The sequence below is a fragment of the Mandrillus leucophaeus genome, unplaced genomic scaffold (assembly GCF_000951045.1).
Source record: "Mandrillus leucophaeus isolate KB7577 unplaced genomic scaffold, Mleu.le_1.0 Scaffold686, whole genome shotgun sequence".
Taxonomy (NCBI): Eukaryota; Metazoa; Chordata; class Mammalia; order Primates; family Cercopithecidae; genus Mandrillus; species Mandrillus leucophaeus.
This window is the reverse complement of record NW_012107430.1, coordinates 491,139-505,888: the sequence shown is the minus strand read 5'-3', so window position 1 is coordinate 505,888 and position 14,750 is coordinate 491,139. Positions and strand designations below refer to the sequence as shown.

General features: G+C 38.4%; 1 protein-coding gene across 1 annotated transcript in view; it reads left to right on the top strand.

The window, feature by feature from the left end:
* Positions 1-7,889, top strand: part of STK38L (serine/threonine kinase 38 like) — a 79,318-nt gene extending 71,429 nt beyond the window's left edge. The window contains exons 11-14 of the mRNA XM_012002403.1: positions 10-133; positions 1,437-1,532; positions 4,085-4,176; positions 4,270-7,889. Coding sequence (XP_011857793.1) covers positions 10-133; positions 1,437-1,532; positions 4,085-4,176; positions 4,270-4,397 — 440 coding nt within the window. The 3' untranslated portion in view covers positions 4,398-7,889. The remainder of the gene's footprint in view (positions 1-9; positions 134-1,436; positions 1,533-4,084; positions 4,177-4,269) is intronic.
* Positions 7,890-14,750: the final 6,861 nt, after the last annotated feature.

Below are 14,750 nucleotides of genomic sequence, written 5' to 3'. Positions count from 1 at the left end.
GATACCTAGGATATCCACCTTTCTGCTCTGAAACACCTCAAGAAACATACAGAAAAGTGATGAACTGGAAAGAAACTCTGGTATTTCCTCCAGAGGTACCTATATCTGAGAAAGCCAAGGACTTAATTCTCAGGTTAGTGGTTAAATTCCTAGAGGAGTTCACAGTGTCTTAAAATTTCCTAAGAACCTAAAAGACTCATTTCACTTTTGTGGGGGAAGAGGGGATGTATACACTGATGTATACAGTCAAAGAGATCAATAAAGGTGTTTTTAAAAATGTAAACTCTTAAAAGGAAGTATGTGGAAAAAAAATTAGGAATGAAAAAGAGGGAGGAGGTCTTGTATTGCTTCAGTTACTGATATATATAAAAGCAGAAGGTCACTTCTGTTAGAATGCAATGATCTGATTCCATTAAAGAGAAGAGAGAAAATGTTAATAGCAGATTCCTGTCATGAAAAGTATATATGTGAAATCTGCTAAGCAAAAAATTCCATGTGTTCCTCAATTAATATGAAGTGTTTGGTACTGCTGTGAATGGCTGGAAGGAATATAAATTGGAACAACTTGTGGGAATAGCAGTTGGCAGCATATTATTTTTTTAAAATCCCTAAACTATATATGACCTTTGACCCAGAAGTTCGAGGGATTTCGCTTATGCAGATAATCAGATACGTATAAAGATTTAAGTACAATATGTTTATCATGGTATTTAATAGTGAAAATTGAAAACTATTTAAATGTTCAACAACAGTGGACTGGCTCAATAGTAGACTGGCTATAATATTTCTATTTGTAAGTTCTAGAAAACAAATTTATTGGCCGGGCACAGGGGCTCACACCTGTAATCCCGGCACTTTGGGAGGCGGAGGTGGGCAGATCATGAGGTCAGGAGATTGAGACCGTCCTGGCTAACATGGTGAAATCCCGTCTCTACTAAAAATACAAAAAATTAGCCAGGCGTGGTGGCGGGCGCCTGTAGTCCCAGCTACTCGGGAGGCTGAGGCAGGAGAATGGTGTGAACCTGGGAGGTGGGACTTGCAGTGAGCCAAGATCGCGCCACTGCATTGGAGCCTGGGCGGCAGAGTGAGACTCTGTCTCACAAAAAAAAAAAAAAAAATTCTTGAAAAATATTTAATGACTTTGGCAAATTTTCTCAGTATATCAAGTGAAAAAAAGTAGACCTAACATAGTAACCATGGTAGCAACATAGTATTTTAAATATTGTAAAAGATTAGATCAGAATATTTACAGTAGTTATTGCTAAATAATGTGCTTACCGATGATTTTTATTTTCTTCCACATTTCCTACAATAAACGTAGTTAACATCAATAAAAGAAAAACATATTGCTTTAAAAAAGAAATATTTGAAGTAATGCAGCTAGAATACTTTAGATGTAACTTTTGTATGATAATTTCTCTGCTTCCATGTTGTAGATTTTGTATTGATTCTGAAAACAGAATTGGAAATAGTGGAGTAGAAGAAATAAAAGGTCATCCCTTTTTTGAAGGTGTCGACTGGGAGCACATAAGGTATGTTCCTAGGCTTTGAATGGGAAAGGTCTGAGTGAAAACAAATTGCTAGAGTTGACAATTAATTTACCTCTGATTCTGCTAGATTAAATACAAAAGTCACATATAATGTCATTGCTGCAGTGTTTTCTGGATTATGTAAGTGAGTGGGACTATTGTGGCTACAGCCCAATGACTCATTTTAGGCTAACATCCACTTTCAGGGAAGAACATTGGGCACCTTTTTAAATTCTTACGTTCATACTCACAGTGAAGGCTGTTAGCACATGAAAGATGTATTTACATTTCACACAGTGACCCCTCATTTTTGTGCTTGCTGTAATATAGCACATAGTGTCTCCTTAATTAATTTATAAGAAGGTACCCTCTTTAAACATTGGTTGGGCATTATACAAGTAACTTAAGAATTTGCTTACAGTTGTTCATTGTGAGCATTGGCTTTTTTTCAGTTTATGGCCAAACTACCGTCAGTAGGTTTGATCTGTTCTCCACACAGCAACAGTTTAGAAGCATAAATCTGGCCATGCCACTTTGCTGCATCCTTTTGCACTTGGAATACAGTTAAGAAGCCTTCACTGCTTTCTTAGGACTGCAGGATATAGCGCTTGCCTCATCTGCAGAAGTTGCATCTTGGATGGCCTTTCCTACTCCTCTTCCCACCTCTAAGTTTTGCCATTTGCTATTCATCCTGACTGAAATGCCCTTTCCCTGCTGCCTCTACCCCTACCCTGCCTAGCTGGCTCCTTTGCATCTTCCAAGATAGCTTATGTGTCATTTCCTTGGTATAGCTCTTCACTGGAGAACCTGCTGTGTGCTAGGCATTCTGCCTATTACTATTAACTTATTTTTTTGAGACAGGGTCTCTCACTCTGTCGCCCAGGCTGGAGTGCTGTGGCATGATCATGGCTTACCGCAGCCTTGACCTCCCAGCCTCAAATGATCCCCCCACCTCAGCCCCCCAAGTAGCTGGAACTATAGGCACGTGCCACCACACCCAGCTAATTTTGTTGCTTTTTTTTTTTTTTTTTGTAGAGATGGGGTTTCACTATGTTGCCCAATTGCTCAGGCTGGTCTTGAACTCCTGAGCTCAAGCGATCCACCTGCCTTGGCCTCCCAAAGTGCTGGGATTACAGGCGCCCAGCCCACTCTGCCTATTGTAATAATAGCTAATGTTTAAAAATCATTTATTGTGTCCAGCACTGTTTTAAGTACTTTACTTGCATTTCTCATCTTATCTTCATATAAGCTCTATAAAATAGGAACTGTTATTATCCCTGTTTTACAAGTGAGGAAACTAAGGCACAGAGAAGTTACAGTGCCGCAGTGTGGAGGCCTCTTAAACCACTATGCTGTATAATACTATACACACACAACTTAATTCAATAGAACTATGATACCCCCCATTTTACAGTGGGAAGGATGCTTAGAGACTGTCAGTTCTTTTGGTTTTATAAGGTGGGAACAGTCATGGAGCAGGGACTTGGCTGCCTAAGGTCATACTGCTAGTTAATAACAAGGAAGGTCAGCTCTCAGGCCTCCAGGGTTCTTTCCTCTAAACTAGGTTTATTAAAGTAGTATACTAAGTATAAACGAGTTGGAATAATTCAGGTAAAAAATATATATGGTTTTACGTAATTTGGTAAACTTAGCACCTAATAAATCCAATAAATATTTGTTGAAAAAACAGAAGCAATAAAAACTGATAGCTTCTTTTGACCATTTCTGTAGTTAAACTTTTTAGCATGATAAGAAGGCATTATCTTGACTGATTTCTTTTTAACTGAGTATCTTTGATTCTCTTAAAATTTATATGACAGAAATTTTTGCATGCGGATTTCATCACAAATATATAGTTCATTCACCTATGTGCCCCTTATTTTCCCAAATGACATTTTATGGATTGTCTACTAGTAGAATTCTATTCCTAAATCAATTAAGAAGGATCCCGTCCTCATAATATCTCACATACTTTATATAATTATACAATCTTTTAAATAAAACCTCTTCTTTTACTTTTCATTAGCTCATTTTTCCTCTTAAAAAAATAGTATGAGAAAGGCTTGGTACAGAGATATAAAAATGACAAGTAGGTGGGGATGCTTAATGGGTACAAAAAGAAAACAGAATGAATAAGACCTACTACTTAATAGACAAGAGGGTGACTATAGTCAATAATAATTGTAAATTTAAAAATAACTTAGAATGTAATTGGATTGTTTGTGACTCAAAAGATAAATGCTTGAGGGGATGGACCCCCCATTCTGCATGATGTGCTTATTATCCATTTCATGCCAGTATTAAAACATCTCGTGGACCCTATAAATATATATACCTACAACATAACCACAAAAATTAAAAAAAAATTTAAATTCTAAGTAAATGAAAACATTTTAATAAAAAATTATACTCAGCTATTTTGAACTCCCTTTATTCTCAAATCCACAATAAATTTCCTTGGCTTTTCTAATATCTATAAAATGGTATGCAGAATTTACAAGTAGAATTATTTGTTGGAAATTGAGAATTCATGCCTACTCCATACCTTTTTATAGGGAAAGGCCAGCAGCAATCCCCATAGAAATCAAAAGCATTGATGATACTTCAAATTTTGATGACTTCCCTGAATCTGATATTTTACAACCAGGTAAGACAATCTATGATGTAACTACCACTATTAAAAGTCTGTGAAGATGATGGCATTTCACTAATGAAATTCCTTTAATTTTTCTCTTTCTAGTGCCAAATACCACAGAACCGGACTACAAATCCAAAGACTGGGTTTTTCTCAATTATACCTATAAAAGGTTTGAAGGGTTGACTCAACGTGGCTCTATTCCCACCTACATGAAAGCTGGGAAATTATGAATGAAGATAACATTCACCCACAACCAAGAGAACTCAGGTAGCTGCATCACCAGGCTTGCTTGGCGTAGATAACAATACACTGAAATACTCCTGAAGACGGTGGTGCTTATTGACTACAAGAGGAAATTCTACAGGATTAGGATTTCTGAGACTACTATAGGAATTGGTTGGCAGTGCCAGCTGGCTCTTTTTTTTTTAATATTTTATTATTTTTGTTAACTTTATTATACGAAGGTACTGGAATAAAAGGAACGGACATCCCTTTCTAACTGCACTGCCTACATGCGTCTTAAGGTCCATTCTGCCTGTGTGTGCTGTGGCTTTGAACTGTAACACCTCTAATTAATTCAGGAGAAACACATATCATTTAAAGCAACATAGGCTAACCTGTAGGTAACACTGCAGTATTGATGTTTTACTGCAAATCTTATGGGTCTAGATAATCAGTAAAAGCCATCTTCCATAGTTGGTGTTAGAACATTGCCCTATTGGTTTGGACATCTGTAGAATATATATGAAGACAATTTCTGTGATGGTTTTAAGAGATTTAAAAAGAAATTCACTGGTTCTTTAAAAAATAGAATTTATCATCAAGTTATTACACAAACTCCACAGTAAGGAGTGACAAGTTTATAATAAGGAAGAGAAAGTTTAACACCTTCACTCAAGCACTCCACTAATATATTTACGTTGCATTCAGAAATACTGATGACCTTTATATACGTAGTCTGTATACTCATAGGGAGATGTACTGTATTATATAACATGTAAAGTTGATTTTCTTGTGACAAGAGGACTTCTTTTTTTAACAAGAGGACATGGCATTATTTTAATTTGATTATGGTGAGTTGAAATTAAGAAATGACCATGAAGGCTGCTTGTAGAATTAGTGTATTTTTATTAAACTATTTTTTTAAATGTCAAACTTCTATCATGTAAATGGACTTGCAGAGAACAAAAAGCTATTTACTTTGGTTTTCTAGAAAGTTGTTACATATCATGGCTGGTTAACTTTTATTTCTTTTGATGAAAATTTTTCCTTTGATAGTACTTGTATTATTGTGCCATTATTTTCTTATGCTCCAAATGTACCAAAGATCTTGAACAGAATGGATGTTCACAACTGAGTAGAATTTTCCTTTCCTGTGGGCGTGGTGTATTCAGACCTGACAGATCTTTGATAGAGGTCAGCTTATTAAAGGGCAATATTGTTCATGTTTAGCTACATCACTGTGGTGAATATAGATGGAATTAAGGAAGTAAATGCAGGCCAGGGGGTTGTGATGAGAGGAGAGAGAATATCAGCATCAAATTCTTTGGGTATCTCCCTAAGAATTAAATAATCTTTTCTAGCTTAATATTTTAATTCTAATTCAAACAACTCTCTGAGGTTTTGGTTTCATTAGTAGTAGCTGAGGAATAATATGCTAGCAAAGAACGGCCTAATGTTTGTCTTAACTGTTAATGGATGAAATTTTTTAAAGATACAACCATGATAACCGTTATAAATGATCTGTGATCAAAATCTAACGTGATGAATTATTTGTAGGAATGTCTTCCTATTGGGGAAGAATTGCATAGGAGCATTATGCAAATCTACAAAAGCTTTTACAAATGTTGCTGCTAGGTAGCTCCACAGTGTTTTCAAAAGACCATCCTGCTTCCCCCAACTCTCCCATTTTTGGTTTGTTTCTTTTTAAATATTTGTTGAGTACTTACGTGTTTATCTAACAGTTCACTTCCATTTTTTCTAGTCTGGATTTTTTTAGTATTTAGGGGAGAGAGCTATTAAAAACTCTGTGGATTTCTCAATTTGACTAACTCTAATTTTTCTAATTATAACTGCCTTTAATTAAATAATACTAACTTTTGCTGAGGTTTATGAGATTTTCACACCCCACATCACTCCCCTTTTTAAAAAAAGGACTGTTTTGCTAGTGTGATAATGAATAGGTAAGATATGAAGTAATTGCAACATTGTCTAGTTCTAGTATGGTAACTATTCTTGAAATGGTACTGAAAAATACCATTAATTCAAATTGACAGAGATTGATAAAAAGAAACTGATTTACCTAAGTTTACTTTTTAATTGCATAATAGAGCATTTTTTTTGTTTTGAGTTCCCTCATTCTTATTACAAGAAAGAGCTTGCAAATAGTTTTACTTTCTTGGCACTGGAAGGGTAGTTCTGGAAAGCTACTTTGTTGAGAGTCTCATTCTTCCCTGGAGTTAATAGAGTGATTCACAATCTTTGGGGTTTTCTCCTCATCAAAAGCATTTCTTAAGTGCCTATCTAAAAGCAATTAAAGACTGTGTCTGCCCTTTGGAAGCTAAGAATTCATGATGCAAATTAACTAGATAATTTGCAAAGTACCCTTGAGATTGAATTTTCTCTATTATACATTTCCCATACTTCAGGTGAATAATTTAATTTAAATGACAAAACCCTATCTAATCAACTGGGCATAATGACATTTTCTTTAAATTAGACTCTATTTTGAATTAAAAGAGTTTTATTATAAACTGTGTGTTTTTGGTTTTTCTAAGTATATAGAAAGCTTGTATAATTCAGATTTATCGATTTCCTGATTTAATGTAGACTTTGACTTTTTTATTAAAAACCTTTGTATTAAAGCAAGTTATGTTATTTTTCTTTTATGCATTTATTACTAATAGCTTTAAATCTTTAAATGTATTGAAGCATTGTGCTGTCTGAAAATAAGGAATTGCTTATAAACCAGCCACTTCTGAATACAGTATATAGCTGATTTAATAAGCTAGTTAGTGAATGGCAAATAAGTGTGGAGTATTAAAAATGTTCTTTGGTTGGTAAGGCCTAAGATAGGGTTTCATTTATTTCTATACTTTTTCTGTTTTTTAAACACCTGCATATTTTTGTGTAAATCTCTAAATTTAAAATATTTTTAAGTACATTTATTTTTGGTGTTTTATTGTATACAACCTTAGACAATCAATCAGTCAGTCCTTCCTGACAGGAGCAGCAGCTATCTGTCTTTTGCTGATCTACAAATAAATGAATTGAGAATTTAGTCCGTAGAGGTCCCTGGCTACCAAACACATTCTCCTTTGAATTGTTAAAACTCAGAACATTCAAAATAACTGTTTTGCTACAACCATGATTATTTTCCTGCTGTCTTTATTTAAATTTATTTTCTCTTTAGAAGTGCACTTATTTCTGAAAAATCTGAATGAAACAAATGCTTAGAACAAACATAAATATAAGACACTTGGGACTACTAGAGATATTTTAGATTTTTATGAAAAAAATGGGATATTGCTGCTTTAAAAAGGAATAAAGTAATAAAAATATCTTAGCTATTTTTTTAAAGCAATATAATTCAGCAATTGTCTAGAAAAGTAATCATTAGGCTACTGAGTTTGGTGTTCAGTTACTGAGTTTCAAAAATGTTTTGGTGGCATGAGGACTTTTTCATTGAAGGTAAGATAAGAATAAAAACTATGTTTACAAAATTTCTGTTGATGAGGTTTTTTGGTTTTATTTTTTAGTTTTGAGATAGGTGTTACCCAAAACTCAAGAAAGACTATTTAGTTAATGTAAATTACTGACTTTTACACTTGAAAATTACATCAAGAACAAAATATTTGAAGTTTATATTTAAAATCTCCATTCAAATCTGTAGCTAAAAACATAGGCTACACAAACTGTGCTATACTTTTAGGTACTTATTGGATGTATAGCTTACATACAACTACCCAACTTGGTCAAAACCAATTAGCAAGCACTAAGTTGAAAATGCCTCAAAAGAGCATAGGAATATGTGGCCCAGGTTCCACTACCTCCTGTTCTGTGGAAGACACTGACAATCATCATGACTTTTTCCACTGAGCCTCGAGGGAGCCACTGGGAATCCCATTCAGCCTCATTGTTCTCCAGCTGTTCCCTAACAGACATCATTTCAATAATGCCACTGTAAGACACAACAGTGAAAACACCGAATGTTAAAATTTGGGCATTACAGTAAACTTGGAGACTCTAAATTCATCTTTCAAAAACATCTAGTGATACAAAGAACTTATATTTGTACACAAAATGCCTTCACTTGTTTTTTACAACTACTCTGTAATTACATAATTACTATCATTTTATAGATGATGAACATGAGGCTAAGTGATTGTGACTTGCCTAAAACACAAGTAATAAATTGCCCTTGAACCCAAGTCCAGTGTTCCCTACTCCTCCAAATCATAGAGTGAGCTTCACTGACAAATTAACTCATATGCTTCTGGGATCTCAGGAGTATACATGGAATGATAGGGCCAGAGTTATTACTTTGCATACTTTTGACCACAAGTGACAGAAAACACAAGTAAAAATGGCTTCAATGATAAAGTGAGTATCTTATGTAACACTAAGACACAAGATAGCTTCTAGAGTAGTCATTTTAGCATCTCAGAAACATCAAGGAATCCAAGAGCAGTGGCATGCACCTGTAGTCCCAGCTACTCAGGAGGCTGAGGCAGGAGGATCCCTTGAGGCCAGCCTGGGCAACCATAGCAAGACCCTGTTTTCCATTTCTCTACTTTGTCATGACAAGGGTGTTGGCTTTGTCCTTGGTCTTGTTTTCTCAGAGAAGCTAGATGACTACAGAGACTCTAAGCATCAAATCCTTACACAACATGTAAGGCCTTAAAAAGAGAAATACTTCTGCATATCCACTTTTTTTTTTTTAAAACAGAGTCTCACTCTGTTGCCCAGGCTGGAGTGCAGTGGTGCGATCTTGGCTCACTGCAACCTCCGCCTCCTGAGTTCAAGTGATTTTCCTGCCTCAGCCTCCCAAGTAACTGGGACTACAGGTGTGCACCATCACGCCCAGCTAATTTTAGTGTTTTTTTTTTTTTTTTTTTTTAGTAGAGACAGGGTTTCACCATGTTGGCCAGGCTGGTCTCGAACTCCTGACTTCAGGTGATCCACCTCCCTCAGCCTCCCAAAGTGCTGGGATTATAGGTGTGAGCCACCGTGTCCGGCCTTGCATCTCCACTTTTTAAGAGCAAGGAAAATCTTTTCCAGAAGCATTCTAAGCAAAGTAACCCTTACCTTTTATTGTCCATGACTGTGCCATCCATATAGTCCTAAACCAGTACCTGACGGGCAATTGATTTAAAACTAGTCAAGCATCACGTCCCTTCTACTGGGATGAGGCTAACCTAAAGAACATGGCCACATGATATCAGAACCAAATTATGGTGCTTTAGACAACTACAAGGTAATCAAGACGATGCCACACAGGTTTATTGCAATGATTAGTACTTGAAGCCACTGCACTTAGATTGTGGTGTTGGATCTGCTATTGCCTACATCGGAACTGAAGGTTGGTCCATTAACATTTTTCACAGAACAGAATTGGGTCTCTGGACATCATACAGCAGGATGGACATCATACAAACAGGCCTTGGTCCTTTTCGTGCTTTTTCCATTCCTCCCAGATACTATTCATCAGAGTAGATAATCTATTGGTCCATCTCCTCTAGAGCGCATATCAGAAATAGGCACCCTCATCAACTTATTTCCTCCCAAGATCCAGCCAAGGGTGGGGTGGTCTAATTACTGTTAGCTCAATTGCTTTGTCAAAATTGGGAAGATGATCTCTGGCTAATGAAAATTAAACATTTCTCAGGTGAGATTGCTAACTACCATCAAGTTACCTGAATTACTTTACCTCCTCATTAAAACATTCATGATCAAACTCCTAAACACAGGAAGACTTTTAAGTGTCTTCCAAAGGGAGAAAATCACGGTAGGAAAGGTAAACTGTCAATACTTACCTTTAGGAAACTGTCAATACTTACCTTTAGGAACTGTCAATACTTACCTTTAGGAAAGGTAAACTGTCAATACTCAGCCTAACATTTTTTTTTTGAGATGGGGTCTCACTCTGTCACCTAGGCTGGAGTACAGTGGCGTGGTCTCGGCTCACTGCTACCTCCACCTCCCAGGTTCAAGCAATTCTCCTGCCTCAGCGTCCCAAGTAGCTGGGATTACATGTGCCTGCCACCGTGCCCAGCTAACTTTTGTATCTTTAGTAGGGACGGGATTCCACCATGTTAGCCAGGCTGGTCTCCAACTCCTGACCTCAGTGATGTGCTCGCTCAGCCTCCCAAAGTGCTGGGATTACAGGCATGAGCCACTGCGCCCAGTCTTTTTGTCTTCCTGGGTAAAAAATCAGGAACAGAACTTGGAGAACCCTATTGTACAATTCTATATAATACCAAGAGGACTGAGGAAGACTTGGGATACCATACCTGCTTTAAGAGTGTTTAAAACCTATAAAAGTAAACATTAGTTGAGTCATTGATGCTTATATACGCACACAAACACATAATCCCTAAGGGAAAAAGAAGTGCAAGTAACTCCACATAAAAAGAGATGTGTGCACAACTATTCCCTCATTCTTGTCGTAAGTTTTGTCCGTCCTTGCAGTTTGCTCAGAATTTTAGTATATTGCTATTCCTGTTCTCTAAGAAATACTGCTTCTCTCCCCGCCACTTCCCCACTGTACATACCATACTACAACAACCCAGGCTTAAGAAAATTCACTTTTGACAAGTTAAAGCAGTATTTCCTAGAGTACTCACAGCAAATTTCAAAATCAGCTACAGGGTACATTTGAAATAAGGACTTAGTGTGATTCACCCCAAACCTACTAAATCAGTCTCTGGGGGTGGGTCTAAAATTGTGCACATTCTCATGCACAGTGAATTCTGGGAAACACTAAGCTAACAGAAAAAGAAACTAATACCTGCTCATTGGTTTTTGTGAGAAAATATATATAAAGTAACTGATGCACAGTAGGTAAAATACAGAAGTCAGTGCTTACAACAGTGCATGGCACACAGTAGGCGCTCAATAAATACTTGTGAACAAGTGAATTAAGTGACTTTTTGTGGGTGAACCTGCTTTCCACCTAAGGGCAATCTCAAAATATTTTCACTTTTAATAAAAACCTAAATACGACTCCAAAAGCATTGAGAAAAGGAATGCATCTTTTGCTGAAGTTGTTATTTTCTAAGGAAATAATGTAAGAGGGTTTGCATTACACAGTGAAGTTCCCTAAATACCCCTTTAAGATATCTCAAATTTCCGGGCCGGATGCAGTGACTGATGCCTGTAATCCCAGCACTTTGGGAGGATAAGACAGGCGGATCACATGAGGTCAGGAGTTTGAGACCAGCCTGACCAACATGGTGAAACCCTGTCTCCACTAAAAATACAAAAAATTAGCTGTGTGTAGTGGCACATGCCTGTAATCCCAGCTACTCAGGAGTTCGAGGCATGAGAATCGCTTGAACCCAGGAAGGCAGAGGTTGCAGAGAGCCAAGATCACACCACTGCACTCCAGCCTGAGCGATAGCGTGAGACTCCGTGTAAAAAAAAAAAAAAAAAAAAAAAGATGCAAATTTCCTCTCCTCATGGCAGCTGCCACACCATCCCCTTTACCGCCCTACCACCTCTCAGGAGTGCACTGTCCTCCAATTACCTCTCTTCTTTTCTTTAGGCCACACTCAAGCTGATCTTGCCTATACCAGAAGCCCACCATAGGCCCCCTTCTCTCTCTAAACATACGGGAGAGTGTTGGCCTCCTTGTTTCTCCAAACTGCACTCATCAATCTGCCCAGCAAATCCAAGCATCTTCCCCTGAATTCACCCTCCACATGATGCTGGGGGCAGGGTAGGAAGAAAAGGTAGTTTTAAACACTAATAATTTATTTCCCCCAGTCACTTAGGAAATCAATAATGGGTAGTTGCTATTTATTTAATTTTAATTTTATTTATTGATTTATTTATTTTTTGAGATGGAGTCTTGCTCTGGCACCCAGACTGGAGTGCAGCGGCGCGATCTCGGCTCACTGCAACCTCTGCCTCCTGGGTTCAAGCGATTCTCCTGCCTCAGCCTCCCAAGTAGCTGGGACTACCGGCGTGTGCCACCACACTCGGCTAATTTTTTGCATATTTAGTAGAGACGGGGTTTCACCATGTTAGCCAGGATGGTCTCCATATCCTGACCTCATGATCCACCCACCGTGGCCTTCCAAAGTGCTGGGATTACAGGTGTGAGCCACCACGCCTGGCCTATGTAATTTTTTTTTAAATTTACCATCTTTACCATTTTAAGTGTACAGTTCAATGGTAATAAATATATGTATAGCCTTTTTCCCCGCTATTGTTTTCCACCCCCTCTTCTCTCCCCTTCCTGGCTTCTGCGTTATTTATTGTTATGCATCATTGGATATGGTATCTTCAATTTACACTCTGAAGCAGGTGTGGTTTTTTGTTGCTGTTTTGCTTTGTTTTGGTTTTGTTGTTGTTGTTGTTGTTGTTGTGGTTGGACCAAATAAAATATCTAAGTGGCTTTAGGGACCCCTTTCTAGACTAAGTTATATTGTTACAATCCCAGCAGGAGGTTAAAAGGAGTTTACAGCTTGTGAGGCAGTTGTTCCTAATTCCAGATGGACAAAGGAATATTTGTTCCACCTTTAAAATATTTGTTCTTGCCTAAGTACTTAGCAGTGAAAGAAAATTAATGAACAAATTAGTGACAGGGAAGCAATGATTCCTGGAGAGCAAGGCAGCCCCAGGGCTTTGGCAGGCGAACCATGCTGACCAGAAGGAACTGTGTGCATTCTACTCTACAAATTCTCTTGCATTCTATTACACAAATCATCCAACCACCTTTCTCACATTTTTTTTTTCCAGGTTGAAAATATGAGAAAACCACTCATTGGAAATGAGAGATTATCTTCCTATCCATCTGGCAAGACACTGTGTGTCTCTCTGCCTCATCCCATGGGTTATATAGCTACTCTTTAAAAAACAAAAAATCATGTCTTAGAAAGTAAAGCTCCAGAGCATAACGAAAAAAAGAGAGCAAGCAGGCTTTACACCTGAGCAGTAAGGGGAATATCGATTAAACAATGAAAGGGTTGTGCCCCATGGAATCCTGTGGGTCGGCTTTGCTTGTGCATTACCCTTCCTGCTTTTGTATTTTAGATTCTGGATTCCCCATCTCTTGCTTTCAGGCCTTGGTGGAAGTGAATCATCGTTTCTAAGAAACGGGGACTGCAATGATTCACAGGCAAGCTTCCTGGACACCACAATACGAACTCCTAAGAAGGAGACCTAACTTTCATGGTCTTGCTTCTACTGTCTACTAGCTGAGTGATCCTGGCCAAAATACTCATCATCTCTAAACTTCTGTTTCCCTACTAAGACAGGAATTAAGAAAGAGGTTGTGAGGCTCACTGAGCCAATAAGGGGTAAAATGCATTGTAAGCAAGGCCATGTATAGAATAGTATTTACATTTTAACCAAGATCTTAAAGCCCAGGTCTAATTGATTCTACCTGTTACCCCTTGGTAAACCACCTCAAAATAGCGTACACTTGTCTGGAAAGCCAAGGTTTGATCACATTCGAGGAGCCCTGTATGGAATTACTGTTTCTGAGCTGCCAGGAGAAGTTGGTGTTGGTAGAATTTGGGGTGGAGTTCCAAGTCAAAGCTAGGAATGAGACGTTTCAAGAATGGTTTTGATTAGGGACGTGTCTTGGTGTGTGTTGAGGACAGCACAGTTTTCAGGACGTCTCCCTTACCTCTAGCTGCATAAAGTCCTAGTCCCTTGCTTAAGCCTGCAACAGTTTTCTCCTGTCATGCCCACTTCCGCTTGGGAACACACTTCCAAACCCCTTGCCCAGATTTTCACAATGACCTTAAGTACTGCCCTGAGGACACATAAGGTGCTGGTTAAGACGTTGGAATTGAGTCCTTGTAGGAAAATTATTACCTTTAGGCTGGTTGCAAAGTTTGATTTGGTGTCTTCTCTACTGTGCCTTCCCTTCACTCCTACTAGATTACCAAGGAATGGGTCTAGGGACCAGTGGGAGGGCAGCAAACCAGTGTATTCTAGACATGTGGTCATAGGATGTAGGGCTGTCAAGTGATCCCCAAAAGATCTTGTTTCTGGATTTACCCAACCGTTCCAGGAGGCAAAACGGCTTCCTCGGGACCCTCTGTTATTTACACCCTCGTCTCTGCAGCTAAGCCCTTCCTTAAGCAGAAAAGAGCAGGGTCTCTCGTCCAGCACCCTTCTCCCCAGCCCAAGCCCCGTGCCCTCCGCTAACTCACCGTGCAAGTATCTTCATTCACCCTTTACCTTTGCCCCGAGGGTCTACAACTGCAATCTTCGGAATGCTGGGACAAAGCTTACTATGAGCATGGAAGCCTGTTTTCAATAGGGCGATTGCTAGAGGGACTCAACTGGCCTTTTCGCGCTGTGCCGCTCGCGGCAGGGCTCGGCGGGGCGGTGTCCGCAGCGGCTCC